Below are 20,481 nucleotides of genomic sequence, written 5' to 3'. Positions count from 1 at the left end.
TCCAGGTCCCCAGGCCCCACGCCGCAGCGGCCAGGCTGACATGGGCCGGGTCGGGGCTTCCAGGCATCGTGGGCTCCCTCTCCGGACACGGCACGCAGGGCTCCCGCTCCCTTCCGCAGAGAAGCCCGAGGAGGCCGGGGCGCAGAGGTCACCCAGAAACAGCTGGAGCTGGGACCCGAACCCAGATCTCCCTCACCCCCGGCTTCAACTTCCACGTCCTGGCTCCCAGACCCCCGCGGGCCCACAGCCAGCATGGGATGAGCACACGGGCGAGAGGTGATGGGCCACGTGCCCACCGCCCATCTCGGGGGCCCAGCCCCGCCCTTGCGGCCAGAGAGCGGGATGCACAGCAGCGGGTGACTCAGGCTCCGGGCTCTCCTGTCCATCAACCTTGGTCCCTGCTGATTAGATAGGGGGCCCTGCCCAGGAGAAGGAGCGTCCGTGCCACCCCTGCTGCCACTGGGCAGCCACGGCCCAGGCACGTGGCAGGAAGCCCAGACTGGGGGGGCCTCTGTAGGGCCCTCAGGGGTTGGGGGGGATGCCAGCGTCACTGCACACGCCTTTATGGGGCACCTGTGCATACCCGGGGCCTCCTGCCTCCTGAGGTCTGCGCACCTGGGCACCCGGGGGAGCCAAGGCGCTCAGGCCCCCGCCGGCGCGAGCCCACGTCACCCACCGGGCCGTGCCTGTGAGGCTCCTACTGCGTGCGCCTGTCCTTGCAAAGCTCGGAAGGGAGGGGGAAGCCTCATGCGGTGCCCTTCGGGGGTTTCTGGGTTAGTTGGGAAGTCAGGACCCCCAGAGGCAGTGGATCCTGCAGGGGCCACGGAGCTGGGAAGGAGCCAGGGAGGTGGGGGTGCAGCAGATTCGGGCTTAAGAGCAGGAGCAGAACCCCGCCTGGGGACTCCTGCTTTTTCCAAGGCAGGTCACCCAACTGGCCTCTTTCTACAAAAAGTTCTCTGAGCTCCAAGCACATCATTTCTGGGCGTTGTGCCTCCATGTTCCCATCTGTTACGCGGGGTGGGGGGGAGCTGGCCTGTGAGGATCCAATGAAATAATTCGAGGAGAAGGCTCCCGAGCACGCTAGCAGGCACACGCTAAGTACCAGGCAACGGCCAGCCACCTGGTTACTATTTTAAGACATCTTCTTGGGGCAGCCCAGGTGGCTCAGCGGTTTAGTGCCACCTTCAGCCCGGGGTGCAATCCTGGAGTCCCGGGGTCGAGTCCCACGTCGGGCTCCCTGTGTGGAGCCTGCTTCTCCCTCTGCCTGTGTCTCTGCCTCTTTCTCTCTCTGTGTGTCTCTCGTGAATAAATAAATAAAATATTTAAAAAATAAAACATCTTCTTGGTGGTGGAGGTTGGCTCCGGGGGCCACCAGGGAAAGGAGCACGGAAAGCACCGGTGACCAACCACGGGAATCTGCCGGCCAAGAAACAGAACGTCCTCCGCCACGACGGGGCAGGTCAGTGGAGCAAGGGGTCCAGTGTGCACGAGTCGTCTATACAGCTGCCAAAGGGGTTCAGAGCCAGGGCTCGGGGCCGGAGGGCAGGGCCCGGCTCAGGCCAGCCTCCAGAAGGAGCTCCGACCGGGTGGGTCCTTGAAGGCGATGGAAGGGCGGCGGGGAGCTGGGGTGGGGGCTTCTGCAGGGGCTGCGTCACCAGCCCCGCCAGGGTCCTCGTCACCCCGCCAGGCCAGGGCCAGCTGCAGGTCCAGCTCCTCCAGATCCTCACCCTCCAGGCTCGAGCGCAGCTCCCGGGGGGCGTCCTCCTGGTCCGGCTTCGGGCCAAAGGCCCAGTCTGCAGGAGGATGTGGGTGAGGAGCCTCCCAGGGCCTCACCCACCCTCGGTGCCCTCCCTGGCCAGGACGGGCCCTCGCATCACCACCACCACCACCCCCGAGTGGCCCAGTGCCACCCCAAGCAGGGCCCACAGTTGAGGGGAGTAGCTCACCGGCCAGGTCGTGGGCAAGGTCCTTGATGAGGTGTCCAACGATGGCATAGGCCACAGCCACCACCAGGAGCGCTGCCAGCAGCAGGTACAGCGCGTACCTGGGCAGGCGGATGGCATCGAGAGGCGGCGGGCGGTACTCCTCATACAGCGGCGGGGTTGGGCTCCAGCCCTCCATCCCCTCCTCAACCGCCAGCCCCGGCATGACGGCCACCGGGAGCAGGAGAGGCCCGGAGGTGACCCTTGTGGCGGAAGTATTTAGGGGCTTTGGGTAAGAGGATTGGGGATCCTCCAAGGCCACCATCTGCCAGGATTAATCACAGCGCAAATCACTTCCGCCCAGTGGGCCCCCCCACCGCCCTCATTCAGCTCCAGCCAGCCCAGCTGGCACTCTGCACATCCATCCCCACCTCAGGGCCTTTGCTCGAGCTGTTCCCTCTCCTGGGAAGATCCCTGAGCTGACACTCAAAATAGGAGGATAGACTCTGAGAAGAACACAACCCTAGAGGAAGTGACGATTTGGGTTAGGAAGCAAAGGGCAGTATTTGGGGTGGTTCAGTCGGTTGAGCAACTGACTCTTAGTTTCGGCTCAGGTCACGGATCGTGGGTCGTAGGATGGAGCTGGAAGTTGGGTTCCATGCTCAGTGGGGAGTCCACTTCTCCCCTCCTGCCCCTCTCTCCCTCATGCACATGCATGTGAGTGCACGTGAGCAAGCACGCCCTTTTTCTAACATAAATAAAACCTAAAAAGAAAAAGTGGCATTGGGGCAGAGGTACTATGGTCTAAGGGGTTGGGACTACTAGGAGGGAGAGTTAAAGCTTAAAATAGGATAGCCACTGCCCTCTGGAGATGCACGGGAGCAGAGACCCAGGGGAGGGAGGGAACCAGGCAGGGGAGTACCAGGGGGAAGAGCGGTCCAGGCAGAGGGCAGAGCATATGCAAAGGCCCGGAGGAAGGACTGGGTCTGGCGTGTTGGAAAAAAGCAAGGAGGCCCGTGTGGCTGGAGCAGAGTGAGCAACGGGGTGACAGGGAGGAGGGAAGGGTAGGGACGGGCCCAGTGCAGGTCATGCGGGGCCTTGGGGGTCAGGGGAGAACTTGAGCTTTAACCCTGGGGGAGGTGGGAGCCCTGGAGGGCTGTGGGCAGAGGAGGGCCGGAGCTGGTGCCCACAGGTGGCCTCTGGTGGCCACTGCAGAGAGGACAGACCTGGGGCCCAGGAAGGCAGGTGGGGAGGAGCTGTGGTAGCCCAGATGAGCGATGATGTTTTTTCCCAAATCATTTTTTCCTCGCCATTACACATACTAACGTGGCCACGCATGCTTCTTTCCCACATCGCAAAGTGGAAACACTTTTCGCACGTGTTGCCCTGATTAGAACCCGCCGGGCTTCCCAGTGCGGCGGAGTAAAGCCAAGTCCGACCCAGGCCCGGGCGCTCCTTCCCGCACCTGCCGCGGGCCCCGGCCCCGCCCCCCGGGACCACGCGCCCCGCCCGCGCCCTACACTCCTTCACCTGGGTCACCGCCTCGCGTGTATTTCACTCACTTATTTCCCGTCTGTCTGCCCCAGGCCACCAGGCTGTCTAGCCCTCGGCCCTCACTATTTGTTAAGTAAACGACAAACTCGGACTCGCTCGGGTCCGAAAAAAAGCACGAGATGCGCCCCGCCCCCGCCTGCCCAGAGCTCGAGTCCGGCCACCTGCAGCCATAGGCCACGCCCCCTGCAGCCATCGGCCACGCCCCCGGGCTTTGGCCACGCCCAGGAACGCGGCGCATGCTCCGTCGCTAGCCGGCCCCGCGTCGCTAAATCGGCACAAACCATTTCCACCCATCGAAGTGGGTGGGGAGCCGGAGAGCATGTCTTCCACGGAAACCGTGAGCGTTGCCCTTCCCTCCGCTGAGGGATGCCTTCAGACTCCTCTGGTGTGGCAGTGTGGGCTATGGCACCGATGCAGACTCAGGCTTCCAGACCGGTCTCGTGCCGCGGAGGCTTTGACGGGAACCCCCCCCGCTGCTGCGTTGGTGCCGTCCGACCCGGTCACGTGGGCCAGAAGATGGCGGCCCCCAGAGAGTGCCGCGAGCGTCGCGGTTGGTGAGACGCTGGTGGCCGCGGAGGGGGCGGGTGAGCTCGGAGACCTCGACTTCCGGGAGCTCGTTTGGGCGTCTCGGCGGCAGGGAGCGCGGTGCGTGGCCCGGGCCTGGCGGGCTGGCACGGGGAGGACGCCTCGGGGGGAGGTCCCGTCTCTAGGATTCGTGGGGTGGGGGTGGGGGGGCAGGGGGGGTCGAGGGCCTCCTGATGGGTTCTGGGGACCCTGTCGCCGGGGGTCTCTTCGCTGGGGGCGGCGCATGGGTTGCTTACCGGGCCACCCGTTTCTCGAGTTCCCGGGAGAACCAACGGTGTGAAGCACCCGGTACTTGGGGATCCGCGTAGACGGGTCTTGAAGCATCCGGTTCCTCGGGGTGTCCTCCAGGGGGACGGATCCCGTATTGGGACGACCCCTTTCTGGGGGGCCGTCGGTTACCAGACGTGTTGATGGGAATTCTTGGTTTGGGTGAGTCTCGGGGGTGGGGGGATCCCTGGGGGGCTCAGCGGTTCGGCGCCTGCCTTTGGCCCAGGGCGTGACCCCGGGGTCACGGGATCGAGTCCCGCGTCGGGCTCCCTGCGTGGAGCCTGCCTCTCCCTCTGCCTGTGTCTCTGCCTCTCTCTCTCTCTATGTCTATCATGAATAAGTAAAAAAAAAAAAAAAAGTCTTAAAAATAAAAAATAGATGAGTCTCGGTGTAGACGGGAGGCCCAGGACCCTGCTCTCCTCTCTCCATTGCTGACCGTCCATCAAGAGGCTTTCACAGGGCCAGCGGATCCCCAGATTCGGCTTGGGTGGGGGCTGCTCCCCTGCACCCCGCGCCCACCCCCTCACCCGGCCTCCCGCTGGAAAACGGGCGAAGGCTTGAATTGTGGGCTTCCAGGAGGTGTGCCCTCCTGAGCCCAGGGTGGTGGGTTCGGGGCTCCCCGCAGGAGCATTTGATGCCGCATACTAGGTGCCAGCAGTTGTACGAGGCGCTCTGTGAGCACTCCTCCTCCTCCTTTTTTAAGATTTTTTTTAGGATTTTATTTACTCATGAGAGAGGCAGAGACACGGGCAGAGGGAGAAGCAGGCTCCATGCAGGGAGCCCGACGCGGGACTCGATCCCAGGACCCCCCAGGGTCACACCCTGGGCTGAAGGCAGATGCTCAGCCCCTGAGCCACCCAGGTGCCCACCCCGCGCTACAGATTTATTTTTATTTACGTGTACAAGTGTGCATGTGTGTATATGTATGATATGAAGTCCTGTCTTCGGGGCACTAAGTCGTCTGGTAAAAACCTGATCTGTGATGCACACTGGACACCAGGTGCCGTTAGGTGCTGTGGGGGATCCTGAAGCCCCGGCAGGTGAGGAGTGCAGAGCAGGGAGGGTTTGCGTCGCTAACCTCGGGTGCTCCGAGAGTTCCTTCCTGCCTGCATAACTGAATATCTGAACAGAGACTGGAAGGAAACCTGATTTGTGAGCTGTTACTAGTCTTTATTCCAAATGTAGAGACTTTTGCTGCAGTTCAGGCCTTGCCCTAGAGCCCTGCGGCGTATTTCCCCCTCCCCCTCCTCTCCCACAGCTGGAGCTGCCCTGTTGGCCACATTCCCCCTCATTCCTGGGTATCTAAGGACTCCCGGGGATGTGTGGGCAATGAAGGGCCTTTTCCACGTGCCTCAGGGCAACCTCTGCACAGCTGGGAGTCAGGAGTCTTGGGTCCTGTTTGCCCTTGGCTTGCTGTGTGACCCCCACACCAATTTCATGGCCCCTGATGCCTTGGCAGCTCACTCACTCCAGGCTTTTCTGGTTTCTTTTTCTTTTTGTTTTTATTTTTTTTTTTTATTTTTATTTTTTTAATTTATTTATGATAGTCACAGAGAGAGAAAGAGAGAGAGGCAGAGACACAGGCAGAGGGAGAAGCAAGCTCCATGCACCGGGAGCCCGATGTGGGATTCGATCCCGGGTCTCCAGGATCGCGCCCTGGGCCAAAGGCAGGCGCCAAACCGCTGCGCCACCCAGGGATCCCTCTTTTTGTTTTTAGATTTATTTATTTATTTATTCATTCATTCATTTGAGAAAGAGCAGAGCAGGGGGAGGGTGTCAGGGGAGGGAGAAGCAGACTGCCCACTGAGCGGCGAGCCCAGTGCAATGCAGGGCTCCATCCCAGGACCCTGGGATCATGACCTGAGCTGAATGCAGACGCTCAACCAGCTGAGCCACCCAGGCGCCCTTGGCTTCTGTGGCTTCTGCTGGTCCCTCTTTCAAGGTGTCCTCTCCTCTGATGGTCAACCGCGCTCGGGCAGCTGCACCCCCCTCATCAAGCCCAGTCAGCCGTGCTGACGCTGCTGGGAGCCAGAGGCAGCGACGTGCCACTGCTCGCTTTATGAAGCGTCAACCAGGTCTTCATTGGTCTGGAGGACAGAGGTGGAGCCCCGCCTCCCAGCCCGGCTGTGTCATTGCATCGCAGTCCACCCACTCGACACGGCATCTGTGGTTTAAAAATTTTTTTTTTTTTAAATTTTTTATTTATTTATGATAGTCACAGAGAGAGAGAGAGAGAGAGAGGCAGAGATACAGGCAGAGGGAGAAACAGGCTCCATGCACCGGGAGCCTGACGTGGGATTCGATCCCGGGTCTCCAGGATCGCGCCCTGGGCCAAAGGCAGGCGCCAAACCGCTGCACCACCCAGGGATCCCCGCATCTGTGGTTTAGAATGACTCTAGAGCCCAGCTACCCGGATTTATAGTCTCAACGCTAATCCTGAGCAAGTTATTAAGCTCCCTGTGTGTCTGCTTTCTCACCTGTGAAAGGGCGACGAGCCTAGCACCCCTCTCATAGGTTATGGGGACAGGTAGATGAGTTCATGAGTGTGAGGGGCCTCGAAGAGGTGCTTGGCACATAGCAGGTCTCAGTAAATATCAGCTGCTGTTGCTGGTAGGGCTGGTGTTTTTATTGAGGGCCTACTGAGTGCTGGGAGTCCAGTGGTGATTAGCATAGACTCGGTCCCTGCCTTCAGGGTCCTGGTGAGGGGTAAGACCAACCATAGGCAGCTAAACTGATAAACATCCTGTGTGATATCTCGTGGTGGTAAGTGCTCGGAAGAAAAGTAGAACAAGGGAAGAGAGTAACAGTGAAGAGTGTGATCAGGGAGGGCTTCCGTGAGGAGGTGACATTTGAGACCCAAGGAAGTAAGAGGGTGGCCATGGGGGGCATTTGGGGAAGAACGTTCCTGGGGAGGAGAAGAGCCCATGCAAAGGTCCTGGGGCAGGACCAGGCCAGGTGTGTTGGAGGAACAGCCAGGAGGCCTGCGTGGCTGGAACAGAGTGTGCAAGGGGTGGAGGAGGAGGAGGAGGAGGGGAGCGCTGGCAGAGGTCGGGGCAGGTCACGCGGGGCCTTTGGGATCGTCAAGGAGTTTGGAAGAACGAGGGGCCATGGGAGGATCGTGCAAGGGCCCAGTGAACACGCCGAGAGCACCTGCAGCCCAGTTACCCGTCATGGAACGGACAGCCCCACGCTTGGCAGCTTTGAGCAGCAGCACATGCTCTCCCGGTCGGGGCGGCTGGGATCTGGTGCCTCCGGCTCAGAGCCGCCGTGAGGTGGCGTTTGGGCCGGCGGCAGCAGTGGTAGCTTCGGCCGAAGGCGCTGGAGCTGCGGGAGCTGCCGCCGGCCTCCCGCGCTCCCTGGCAGTGGCCCGGAGGCCTCAGTTCCCCGGCCAGTGGGCCGCTCTAGGGCCGGGGGAGCCTCCTCGTAGTCCTGGAGCAGCGAGGAGGAGCCCCGGGGTCTCTTAGGACCTGCCCTCGGTGTCATTCCTTCCACATCCTGCTGCTCACACTGCTCGATTGGGGCTACTCAGTGTGGGAGGGCCGCACGCAGAGTGGGGGTCCCCAGGGACTGTGTTGGCCCCTCTGGCTTCCGTGCGGAGGGGACCAGCAGAAGTCACTGCTGATGTACAGGCGAGAGGTCAGGCAGGGCAGGTAACGTAGATGACCCCGCGGGTACACGGGGCCGACCCTGGCCTTCCCCCCATGCCCGGCAGGGGAGCAGGTAGGAGGACCCCCCACACCCCCCCCCCCAGGTCCTGATTCTTCAGGGAACTAATCCCCAGATGGATGAGAAGCGCCTCTCACCTGGGCTCTGGGTTTTCCACCTGTAGGTCCTCGTGCCCAGGAGCCCCCCACCCCGTTTCAGCCCAGGTGGGGCTGCGGAAGGCCTGGGCCCGACGGCAGCGGGCGGCACCATGGTGACGGAGCAGGAGGTGGAGGCGATTGGGCGGATGCTGGTGGACGCCCGGCAGCCCCTGCAGGCCCGCTTCCGGGCGCTCTTCACGCTGCGCGGCCTCGGCGGCCCCGGGGCCATCGCCTGGATCAGCCGGGCCTTCGGCGACGACTCCGCCCTGCTCAAGCACGAGCTGGCCTACTGCCTGGGCCAGATGCAGGACTCCCGGGCCATCCCGGTGCTGGTGGACGTGCTGCGTGACGCCCGCCAGGAGCCCATGGTGCGCCACGAGGCGGGTGAGTGGCCAGGGCGCCGGCCCTCCTCCCCGCGCGACCCCGGGCAGGCCTCTTCTGTACGGGGCAGGCCGTCGAACCTTCAGCCCCGTGGGCCCGGCAGCCTCCGGAGCCCGGACTCCCTCTGTCCTTGTGCTCGAGAGGCGCGGCCACGGGCCCGGGCCCCTTGAGGGCGCTCAGATTGGGAGTCCACCCGAGTTTCACACGTTGGGAAATATCACTCCTTTGATTTAAAAATAATAATGATAATTATTTTTTAAAAGACCATCTTTTAAAAAGATTTTATTATTTATTCACGAGAGACAGAGAGAGGCAGAGACACAGGCAGAGGGAGAAGCAGGCTCCCTGCGGGGCGCCCGATGTAGGACTCGATCCCGGGACCCCGGGGTCACAACCCGAGCCAAAGGCAGATGCTCAACTGCTGAGCCATCCAGGCGTCGCCAAAGACTCAATTTTTAAGTTATCTCTGCACCCAGTGTGGGCTCAGACTTCTCAACCCCGAGATCAGAGTCATGTGCTCTACTGGTGGAGCCGGCCAGGGGCCTCTAAAAAAAAAAAGACACGTGAAAACTGAAAACCGTTCTTGTTCACACAAAACCAGGCGGCGAGCTCGCCGACCCCTGACGTCTCCTCTTCCGTTCGTTCGTGTAATGTGCTGGGCCAGTGTTTACTGAGCACCTGCCGCGTACCAGGCCCTGTTATCTCGAGGGACACCGGAAAGGAGAAATGTGTAAAACCCGTGGCCAGCCCGGGCTGCTGAGGCTGTGCCTCTCACCACCACCTCCCCGCTGGGAGGGGGAGCTGGTGTCCATCCTGCTCTGTGTCTCATGTTCCCCGATGTCCAGCCCCACGAGCCGCCCTCACCCCAGGCTGCCCCAGTAACTCTCAGCGTGCCAGTCACTGGTTTTGTCAGAGCTCTCCTTACCGAGAATGTTCTCCCTAACCTCACCTCTCCGGAAGTTCTGCTATTTTGAGCGTGTGTGATCACAGAACGCCTACTGAGATGGTGGGAACGCGTAAGTGTTGAGGAGAAACGAGGCAGGGCGTAGGACGAGGGTGCCAGAGGTGTTGCCTTTTGTAATCAGTGGACAGGGATGTGGGTGAAGGCAGTTACCTGGAGGAAGGTACTTCAGGCAGAGGATGCAGCCCGTGCAAAGGTCCTGGGGCAGTTCCCTGCGAGCTCCTTGGAAGAGTGGCAAGGAAGCCCCTCTGGCTGGAGCGGAGTGAGTGACCGCGAGAGAGGGAGGAGGGCAGGGGCAGGTCCTGGCCCGGACTCCCTTCCATTAGGATGTTGTTGATGGTGGGCAGCAGCGTACCCTGCCAGCCTGCGAGGCAGAGGAGGGGTTGAGTGGGGAGCGAGTACCTGCCGGCTGCGGTCTCCCCGCTCAGCGCCTGTGTGGCCTGGGGCAGCCCAGGCCCCTCCATCAGGCCCTGCCTTCCTCTGCTCACCCTCCTCCCTCATATCACGGTGGAAAACCTCTTCCTCTGGGGCTCACCCGACGGGCTCTACTCATCCGGGTGCCCTGGGAAGCTCAGTGCTCACCAAGGGCCCCACGTTGTGATGTGTCCCCATCCAGACCGCGAGCTTGGGGGGGGAGCAGAGCACAGGAGGGGGTGGTGCAGGTGGGCGCCCCCCGCCCGGTGTCCGTGGCGTTCCCTAACCACACTGAGCCTCCTGCGTGGTTCTTCCAGGGGAGGCCCTGGGGGCCATCGGGAACCCGGAAGTTCTGGACGTCCTGAAGCAGTACTGCACCGACCCCGTCATCGAGGTACCGTGGCCTGACCCCCTCCCCGCCCCCCAGCCTGGGCCAGCGTCCCCTGTGTCTGGGTGCTGCCCTGTCGTTAAAACCGACTGACTCCAAAAAAAAAAAAAAAAAAACCGACTGACTCCCCCACTAAACCCCACCCGGCTAACCCGCCTCACCTCTCCCCTCCCACCCAGCCTGTCCCCTCCAGCCCCATCCAGCCCTTGCGCCAGGATCCCCTGGAGCCCACCCGCCCCAGCCCGCCTGACCTCTTCCAGGCTCTCCCAGCACCTGCCTGCCTCCGTTCTTCAGGGAACAGCTTTATTGAGATGTTAGTCACATACCACAGGGTTCAACACTTCAGGGGTTTCTAGAGCATCCACAGATGGGTGCGACATTCTCCTAATTCCAGAACATTCCATCATCCCAGAAGGAGCCCCGCCTCATCAGTAGTCAGCCCTCGGCCCCCACGAGCCCCTCCCCATGCATGGACAAGCCCGTCCTGGATGTGTCACACACGTGGACTCACACCCCATGGGGCCTCCTATCTCTGGTTCCCTCCCTGAGCGTCGTGGGCTCGGGGTCCGTCCCCGGGGTGGTGCGTGTGGGCTCCTCGCTCCTGTCCATGACCGGGGGACGTGCCTGCACGTGGGGGACACGCTGTATTTATCCACTCCTCTGTCCCTGGACACGTGGGCCGCTTCCACTTTGGCCATCGGAACCCGTGCAGGTGTCCGCGTGGACGTGTGTTTCTCACCTGCTGCTTCTCACCTCCGGAAGCTCCGCCCCAGCCCCTCTCGGCAGCTGGAGGTCAAGGCAGAGCTAGGTCTCCTAACCTCTTGTGGCGAAGGCTCTCCTGTGCTCGTGACAGTGACCTTTAGGATGGAACCCCAAGTTCTCGCTGCAGCTCCAGGCCCTGCGTGAGGGAGGGCTCCGCACTGTCACCCCTCCCCATGAGCTCTGGCGCCTGTGCCCCCTCATCCCCAGCCCCTCCGGGCACTCCTCCTCCCTCTCCCTCCTCCCCTCTCCTTCCTCCTCTTCCTCCTCCCTCCCTAACCACTCAAGCCCCCACCAGGCTGTTTCCACCTAGAATGACTGGTTAGCTCCCGAGTCCCTCGAGCCCCCGGGGGTGGGGCAGGGGGTCCATCGTGTCCACTGTCAGGTCCTCAGTGGCCGCCCATGCACCGCTGTCCCCGCAGGTGGCAGAGACGTGCCAGCTGGCCGTCAGGCGGCTGGAGTGGCTGCAGGAGCACAGCAGGGAGCCGGCGGTGGCGGCAGGGCCCTACCTGTCCGTGGACCCGGCCCCTCCGGCCGAGGAGCGGGACGTGGGGCGGCTGCGGGAGGTGCTGCTGGACGAAGCCCGGCCGCTCTTCGAGCGCTACCGAGCCATGTTCGCCCTGCGCGATGCGGGCGGCGAAGAGGCGGCCTTGGCGCTGGCGGAGGGTGAGTGGGGGTCGGGGTCACGGTCCGTGCGCCTCGCTCAGGCTCCGTGGCCGCACCCGGAAATGGAGGAACAGAGTGACCAGGGAACGTGCGTCCTGCCCCGGTGCCCGGACTCCCCCACGGGCTTTCCCGGAGGCGGGTGGGCACACTTGCCCCCACTTCCCGTGGGGAAGCCGAGGCCAGAAAGGCGGAGAGAGTTGCCTGAGCGGACAGCGGTTGGCAGCCTGGCAGCCGCAGAGCTGGGATCCGGTCCCTGGGAGTGTAGCTCCGTGACTTGAGTCACTCCCGCCCCGGCCCCCAGGGCGCTCTCTGCAGGCCTCTCCCTGGGCGGCCTGTGGTCCCTGCTGCCCTCCGGCACTTCCTGTCTGGCCATCGCTGGGACCTGGGTCACAGGGTGGGGGTCCCAGGCGATGCCGGGCAGGAGCACAGGGCTGGGTGGCCTTGAGTCCTGGCTCGGCCTTGGGGGCCTCTGGTTCTGGGCGGTCACCGCACGTCTCCTGGCTGTGGTTGCGCCGTCAGTATAAAGCCTGAGCTGTGTGTGGAGTGGGGACCAGGTGCCCGTGACTGTCCCTTATTAATCACTGCGGAGGGGCGGGAGCAGCTGGAAGGGGACCCTGCGTGCAGGAGGGCCACGCCTGCCCTGTCTGGCCTTTGGGAGGGCAGAGCTGTGACCCCAGGGCCCCCCCCCACCGGCTGCAGACCCCTCCCTCTGAGCAGCACTGACCACCGGGGCTGGGGCGGCTGTCCTTGAAACAAGGAGCCCCCTTTCCACCTCTCCTGGTCCCCCGCCTGCCCCAATGGCACCGCCCAGCCAGTGACCAGTCGCCCTCCCGCCTGCAGGCCTGCGCTGTGGCAGCGCCCTCTTCCGCCACGAGATCGGCTACGTCCTGGGCCAGCTGCAGCACGAGGCGGCCGTGCCCCAGCTGGCAGCCACCCTGGCCCAGCGGGCCGAGAGCCCCATGGTGCGGCACGAGTGCGCTGAGGCCCTGGGAGCCATCGCCCGGCCCGCCTGCCTGGCCGCCCTGCGGGCCCACGCGGCCGACCCCGAGCGCGTGGTGCGGGAGAGCTGCGAGGTGGCCCTGGACATGTACGAGTACGAGACGGGGCCAGCCTTCCAGTACGCCGACGGGCTGGAGCAGCTGCACGCCCCCTCCTAGAGCCGCCCGCGGCCTCCCCGGCGGGGCCCAGCGCACAAGCTGCCCATACACCGAGCGTGCGGGTGGGATCTGACCTCGCGGGGCTGTCCGCTTGGCCCTATCTGGCTGCTTTTGCATCTTGCCTCCCCCAGGGCCAGGCTGAGGTGTCATGTGACCCCTACCCAGTGGCATGGCGCAGGGCTGTAGCTCCCGGGTTTCGGGTCACGGGGGTGGGCGCGGGGGTCTGAGGGTGCAGGCCAGGGCTGTGCTCAGGGGAGTGGGGTTGCCTTGGCCCAGCTTTTCGAGGAACTAGGGGTGCCGGGAAAGGCGCTGCGGGCAAACCCGCCCCCCTTGGGCCTGGGCAGGGGCTGGGGCTGCCAAGGGCTGTTCCTGGGGCCTCTGGCTCTCCAGCCTGGGACTGGCTGGGTGGGTGGGCATGGAGACCCCAGTGTCCAAATGGATTATTAAATTATTTTTGCCAAGCTGTGAGTCTCAGAGTGTGTTGGGGGCTCCACAGGGCTGCTCTCTAGGAACATCGGGGTGGGGCGCAGGGGGCTGGGGTGTTGGAGGAGCTCAGCTCTGAGATCTGCCCCCCGCCACAGGTGCCCTGGTTTCATCTCCAGCCAGCCCTCTCCAAGGGGCTTGGGGGAGTCAGCCCTCCGGCCTGGCCCTCCCCAGGCCCTTGTTCTCCCTGGCTCTACTGGGGGCAGTGGGGCAGGGGTTTAGTGGTATGGCTAAGAGCCCAGGCCATGGCTTCTCATCCCAGCTACCCGCCCTCACGTTGTCCAAGTCCAGCCTGAACAACCTGCTTTACAGCCGTAAAGTGGGCGTAACCCTAGAACCTAATCTCACGTGGAACACGTTCCACCTGCTGCTCTCCACCAGCCAGCAGCGACCCTGACACAAGTGGAGGGGTCACATGAGGCCGGGGATGCCCAGACGGGGGTTGTGAGCTGGTTCTCCCGTGCACATGCCTTCTGTCCCCAGCCCTTCTGACACCTGGCACACCAGGCCTGTGTGGGGTCTCTGTCCCAAGCAAGTCATTTGTCTGCGGGTGTCCTACGACTCCATCCAGTTCTGAGGCTGACTGCCCAAATGCAAACAGACCCCTGGGTCCCCCACTCAGGGTTCCCACCCCCTCCTCACTTGTGATGTATTGCTAGCAGAGCTCACAGAATTCCAGAAAGCGCTCGACCTGCCCGTGTCTTGTAAATGGTGTCAGGAGGGATCCCTGGGTGGCGCAGCGGTTTGGCGCCTGCCTTTGGCCCAGGGCGCGATCCTGGAGACCAGGATCGAGTCCCACGTCGGGCTCCTGGTGCATGGAGCCTGCTTCTCCCTCTGCCTGTCAGGAGCCGCCGGACAAGGGGTCCTGGGTGCAGGGGCTGCTTCCTGGTGGAGTTCGGGGCACAACCCCCTCCCACACCTGGATGCGTTCACCTGCCCAGGAGCTCAGTGCCCTCCGGTTGGGGTCTTGTGGAAGCTCTGGGTGCAGGCGAGGTTGGGGACTCTCCCCAGGGGGCGGGGGTGTGGCCGAAAGTCCTTCCCCCCCCACCCCCGCGGCCCCCAGCCCAATCCAGCAGCCAACCATGGAGCCTGAGTGTGGGAGGGCCTTCCTCTGGCCCTTGGCCCTCAGGAAGTTACAGGCTTTTGTTTTATTTTAAGATTTATTTACTTGAGAGAGACAGAGCCACGGAGCAAGGGGAAGGACAGAGGGAGAGCAAGTCCCAAGCTGACTGCTCACTAGGTGTGCGGCCTGACGTGGGGCTCGATCCCACGACCCTGGGATCATGACTTGAGTCTAAGAGTCTGTCATCCAGCCCAGTGAGCCACCCGGGCGCCCCGGGAAGTTACAGACTTTTCAAAGGGCCCAGGCCCCCGACACACATTCCTTGAAAACAAGGGAAAAGGGATCCCTGGGTGGCGCAGCGGTTTGGCGCCTGCCTTTGGCCCAGGGTGCGATCCTGGAGACCCAGGATCGAGTCCCACGTCGGGCTCCTGGTGCATGGAGCCTGCTTCTCCCTCTGCCTGTGTCTCTGCCCCCCTCTCTCTCTCTCTCTCTCTCTCTCTATCATAAATAAATAAAAATTAAAAAAAGAAAAGGGAAAAAAACCCTCAGCCTTCGTGGGGTCACGGCACCCCCAGGTTCTGTCTCCCGCCCACTTTCTGCTGCTCTTTCCAGCAACAGCCTCCCGCAACTCGCCTGTCCCTCCTGTGCCGGCGGCTCAGCCTCTCCTGTCCCCAGACCTGTCATAGTGTCTGTCTTCCCCCTCCCCTCAGGGTCTGACAGCCCAGCCCTGTTCTGGGAACTCATCAGAGACCCGGCTCCCCCCCACCCCAGGCAGGCTGGTCCCAGCTGCAGACTTGGGGTCCGGCTGCCCCGCCCCATCTCCACTTAGACACTGGTGAGGTGCCCCAAACTTAGCGGGGGAACTCTCGTTCCAGGAGCTCAGCCTAAAAACGTCGGGGTTGAATCAGTTTAAAATCTCTCCCAGGTCTGTGCCCCCCCCATCATCATCTGCCTGGACCTGCTCCAGCCCCTCCCGTGGCAGCCAATGGAGGGCTCCCCTGAGCACCCGCGTCAGGTCCTGCGGGGGGTGGGGGGGGGTGGGGGGGGTGGGTAAAGCCCAAGTCCTTGGCCTGCAAGGCCCTGCACGACCTTCCCCTGCCCCCTCCTCTCTGCCACCCTCCCTGCTCCAGCCAATCACGACTCAATGTGCTTCTGACAGGCCAGGCCCAGTCCTGCCCCAGGACTTTTGCACGCGCTGTTTACCTGGAACCTCTCTCCCTCAGGTGTCTGTTTACTCACTGAAATGTTTGCTCCTTTGTTCTAAGAGCACGTTAAAATCACGTGCTCCTCCTCCCGTTAAAGTCATAACCTCACTCTAAATGTTCCTTTAAAAAAATAAAAAATAAATGTTCCTTTTATCCTGTCCCCTGTCTTATTTTTCTCCAGGGCATCGATATTGTCCTGTTCGCTTTTCGTAATTATTTTGCTTATTGCCCGTTTTCTGCATTAGAATAAGCACCACGGGAGCAGAGATTTTGTCTGCTTTGTTTTCTGTGACGTGACAGCGGTGTAGTGGTTAAGCAGCCACCTGGAAAATAAAAATAAAGCTCTAGTTTGTAAGCGGATGAGGGTTCTCGTAGTTTAAATATTCCCACTGTGGGGCTCCTGGGCAGCTCAGCGCTTGAGCATCTGCATTCAGCTCAGGGCGTGATCTCGGGGTCCCGGGATCGAGTCCCACATCGGGCCCCCTGCAGGGAGCCTGCTTCTCCCTCTGCCTGTGTCTCTGCCTCTCTCTGTCTCTCTTTTTTTTTTTTTTTATTGATATATAGCATTGTATTATTTTCCGGTGTACAACATAATGATTTGATATTACATTTAACGAAATGATCACCACAATACATCTAATTAACATCTGTCACCATACACAGTTACAGAATTCTTTTTCTTGTGATGAGAACTTTTAAGCTCTACTCTCTTAGCAACTTTCAATTTTTATTTATTTATGATAGTCACACAGAGGGAGAGAGAGAGAGAGAGGCAGAGACACAGGCAGAGGGAGAAGCAGGCTCCATGCACCGGGAGCCCGATGTGGGACTCGATCCCGGGTCTCCAGGATCGCGCCCTGGGCCAAAGGCAGGCGCCAAACCGCTGCGCCACCCAGGTATCCCCTCTCTGTCTCTCATGAATAAATAAATACAATCTTTTAAAAATAAATATTCCCACCATGGTGCGCGCACGCAGTTCCCGATCATGACTTCTGTAGTCAACACCCACGGGCTCCAGCACATCACTAAGTGGATCCCTAGCACCCATGACATGCGTGGCTTGTAGTAGGTGCCAGGTCAGTATTGAGGGCTACTCACCCACAGCGGTGCCGGTTACACGGTGGTGCACGCGAACGTTAAGGATCAGACCTTCCGAAGGAGGCCAGGATCCCCGTGTGACAGGAAAAGCAGTCCCAGCAGCAGCATCCTGCCATCTCGTTTGCATAAGTGGAATTATATGTTATATGTTATGAGTCATATGTGTAAATTACACATCGATAACATTTTTGAAAAATACCCAAGCATTTGCCCGAAGTACTTTAAATCTTTTTTGTTGTTGTTCCCAAAGATTTTATTTCTTTGAGAAAGAAAATGAGCACAAGCAGGGGGAGGGGCAGAGGGAGGGGGAGAAGCCGACTCTCCACTGAGCAGGGAGCTGGACCTGGGACACGGACCTGGGACACGGGGGCTCGATCCCAGGACCCTGGGGTCACGCCCTGAGCCGAAGGCCAACGCTCAACTGACTGAGCCACCTGGGTGCCCCAAGCCACCCAGGTGCCCCTAAATCCTGTAGCTCCCTGTGCTACTTGAAATTTTTTTACTGTGATATTTACTTTGACATTTGTCAGGAAGGATTGGCGGTGGGCCCTTCAGAGTGAGCAAACAGCCAGCACTAGGCAGCTGCTTTCCCCTGGGGCCAGAATCGTCTGGTCACTGAGGTTCTGTTCTTGGCTTTCTCTTGCTTCCTCTCTCAAATAAATCTTCAAAAAAAAAAAAAAATGTGGGCAGTTAATTAAAAACACCAAAATGCCATGCATAACAAAAAAGGCACTTTGACAAGCTCACTGTTGGCTTAAACATCCAGGCATTCATTTCACAAATATTTATTGAACACCTACCGTGCAGCAGGCAGTCCAGGCACGGGGTGCGGGGTGGGGGGTACAGAACGAGATGGTCTCTGGTCTCATGGAGCTGACATCCTGATACTTTTTTTTTTTTTAAGTGATTTCCACACCAAATGTGGGGCTTGCACTCACAACCTCGAGCTCAAGCATCACGGGCTCTGCTCTACAGACCAGGCCAGCAGGCGCCCCCTATATTCTTAGATATTGTCTTCCCTGCCTTTGAAGGCTGACTCCAGGTTGAGGTGGTCGCGGGGCCCTTGGCTGCCTTGCAGGGACACCGTCTCGACCGTGTTGTGTGGCTCAGGCCGATGTTCACACGGGGCTTCCCCGGGAGGCCGGGCGCTGTGCTGACTGGAAGGCTCCGAGGCAGCGCGCCAGGTGTGATTGGGAGGAGGTAGGCCCAGGGGTGCAGGAAGCAGATATGGGACGCCACACCCCAACGCAAGACCTGTGTGCGGCAGAGAACTTGGAATCTTGAACCTACAGACCCACGACACCCCGATAGCAAGAGACATCTGTGCTAACCAGACATCCCCCGCCTTCCGGTCTGCGGCTCCTTCGCACCCGAGCAAGTCCAAGCTCAAAGCGTCAGCAACGCCGGCCGGCCTAGGCCTTCCTTGGCCTGGGGACACAGCTCTCCGGCCTGTGCCTCGGCCCCTCTCTCTGTGTCCAGATTCCCCTCTTCTTGTAAGCACGCCACCTGCGGGATGTGGGGCCCACCCCGCTCTGGTCTAACCTCGCCCTAACTCACTGCAGAGACCCTATAAGGAAGGGTCCCTTCCCAGGTACTGGGGGGTTAGGACCTCAACCAGCCTTTCTGGGGACACAGTGAAACCATCACCCTTTGTTATGGTTCTGAGGTCGGGTCAGGTGTCGGCCCGGCCCCTGCCCCAACCCAGGACCCTGCCCCAACCCATCTGGGCTCCTGCACCGCTGGTTCCCTCTCAGCGCCCAGGCCAGAGCTCAGGGGTGACTTCTGGAATGTTTACCAGGCTGCGTCACCCCTCTGGAGTTCTTTTTTTTTTTTTTTAATTTATTTATTTACGATAGACCCACAGAGAGAGAGAGAGAGGCAGAGACACAGGCGGAGGGAAAAGCAGGCTCCACGCCGGGAGCCCGATGTGGGACTCGATCTGGGGTTTCCAGGATCGTACCCTGAGCCAAAGGCAGGCACCAAACCGCTGAGCCACCCAGGGATCCCCGCCCCTCTGGACTTCTAATTTGTCCAAAACCAGAACCTCTGCTTTAAAAAAAAAAAAAAAAAAAAAAGAGTTAAGTAGGAATTCAGCGATGCTCTCTCTCTAGGAGCAGAACGAGAGAGAGGAGAGGGTTTGTTCAGCACTGTGGCGGGTGAGCCCAGGTCGAAGGGGTGCCAAAATCTCAGTAAGTAAATCAGTAACATCTTAATGCTTTTTTTTTTTTTTTCTTTTTAAAAGTTGACACGTAGGGACGGCCGGGGTCTCAGGCGTCTGCCTTCGGTTCAGGTCGCGATCCTGGGGGCCTGAGGTGGAGCCCTATGTCCAGCTCCCTGCTCAGCGGGGAGTCTGCTTCTCCCTCTGCCTCTCCCCCTCCCACTTATGTGCACCTGCTCTGTCTCAAATAAATAAAATTGTTTTAAATAAATAAATAAATGAAACGGACATGTATGTTGAGATCACTAGATCCCATTGCAGTTCTAAGAAATAATCCAGAAGGCCCAGTGCAACCTTCACCTAGTGACACAGAACGGGGCGCACAGCACAAGTGATGACCGGCCCCCAAAAACACTGCTCCCTGACCCCCAGAACCGGTGACTGTGCGCTATGAAAGGAACTCTACAGATAGCGGTAAGTTATGAATCTTGAGGTGGGGGTGACCCTGGGTTCCCGGGGGCCCCAGCATCCTCACCAGGTCCTCCCGAGAAGGAGGCAAAGGGTGGGCGTCCAGAGATGTGCAGACGCTGTGCTGCTGGCGGTGAGGACGGAGGAGGGACGGGGAGGGGGGCGCCTCTGGAAGTGGGAGAAGGCTGAAGATGGGACTCCCTGGGGCCCTGGAGGGGTGCAGGAGGACCAGTCCTGCCCATGCCTGGGTTTTACCAGGGAGGCTCATGCCAGATTTCTGACCTCCAGCATGGCAAAATAACAGTTATGCTGTGCTCAGCTCACAGTAAGTTTGGGGCGACTCGTTGCAACAGCAGTGGGAAACCACACTGGGTGACCTCCCCTGCTGTCCTTTTATAAACCCCCACATTCCTCCCTCATTGATGAGATTTTTTTTTTAAGATTTTATTTATTCATGAGAGACACACAGAGAGAGAGAGAGAGAGAGAGGCAGAGACACAGGAGGAGGGAGAAGCAGGCTCCATGCACGAAGCCCGATGTTGGACTTGATCCCGGGACTCCAGGATCACGCCCTGGGCCGAAGGCAGGAGATAAACCACTGAACAACCCAGGGAACCCCCTGATGAGATATTTTTAAAAATCAAAATTAATGTGCAAAAAAAAAACCCACGCCTTTTTTTTTTAAGATTTTGTTTACTTATTCATGAAAGACACAGAGAGAGGCAGACACAGGCAGAGGGAGAAGCAGGCTCCCTGTGGGCAGCCTGATGCGAGACTCGATCCCAGGACCTCGGGATCACGCCCTGAGCCAAAGGCAGACGGTCCACCGCTGAGCCCCCCAGGTGTCCCCCTTTGTATTTTTTAAATGTGGCTAGAAGAAAATTTGCAATTACTCATGTGGCTCATGTTTCTACTAGATCCTGCCGCTCTAGATCCTATGGTGTTTGCCGAGTCACTGAAATCAGATAAAGGCGCACACGTGTGACATACATCATTTCACATTAAATAAACAAACCAACAGAAACCGCGTGCCGTGGTATATTCTTTTCCTTCAAACCTTTGCCTGAATATCCCTCATCCACCATGTTTGAGACTCCAGCCCCTCACCCTATCCTCCCTTGTTTCATTCATTATTCTTCATCCTTCAGC

The 20,481-nt window shown here is 60.1% G+C and overlaps 2 protein-coding genes and 1 long non-coding RNA gene across 4 annotated transcripts; 1 reads left to right on the top strand and 2 right to left on the bottom strand.

The window, feature by feature from the left end:
* Positions 1-33: 33 nt before the first annotated feature.
* Positions 34-2,430, bottom strand: SMIM44 (small integral membrane protein 44). Its single transcript, XM_072721809.1, has 2 exons — positions 1,947-2,430; positions 34-1,793 (listed from the first exon to the last, which is right to left on the bottom strand). The coding sequence occupies exons 1-2, from the start codon at positions 2,245-2,247 to the stop codon at positions 1,555-1,557; spliced, it is 540 nt and encodes a 179-aa protein (XP_072577910.1). The 5' UTR covers positions 2,248-2,430; the 3' UTR covers positions 34-1,554.
* Positions 2,431-3,965: 1,535 nt separating this feature from the next.
* Positions 3,966-13,318, top strand: DOHH (deoxyhypusine hydroxylase). 2 transcript variants are annotated; one of them, XM_026019334.2, is made up of 5 exons: positions 3,966-4,121; positions 8,158-8,515; positions 10,205-10,281; positions 11,457-11,700; positions 12,541-13,318. In XM_026019334.2, exons 2-5 carry the CDS (start codon positions 8,242-8,244, stop codon positions 12,855-12,857), a joined length of 912 nt encoding a protein of 303 aa, XP_025875119.2. In that variant the 5' UTR covers positions 3,966-4,121; positions 8,158-8,241; the 3' UTR covers positions 12,858-13,318. The 2 variants fall into 2 exon arrangements, with proteins under 2 accessions (XP_025875119.2, XP_072577909.1); XM_072721808.1 differs by lacking the exon at positions 3,966-4,121 and adding an exon at positions 4,308-4,490.
* On the bottom strand, positions 8,776-10,210 carry LOC140593976 (uncharacterized). The gene is made up of 2 exons (XR_011994509.1): positions 9,627-10,210; positions 8,776-9,057 (listed from the first exon to the last, which is right to left on the bottom strand). It is a non-coding gene; the product is annotated as an uncharacterized lncRNA (long non-coding RNA).
* Positions 13,319-20,481: the final 7,163 nt, after the last annotated feature.

This window comes from Vulpes vulpes, chromosome 9 (genome assembly GCF_048418805.1).
Source record: "Vulpes vulpes isolate BD-2025 chromosome 9, VulVul3, whole genome shotgun sequence".
Taxonomy (NCBI): Eukaryota; Metazoa; Chordata; class Mammalia; order Carnivora; family Canidae; genus Vulpes; species Vulpes vulpes.
Note: the sequence above shows the minus strand (reverse complement) of the source record. Positions and strands in the feature narration are given on the sequence as shown.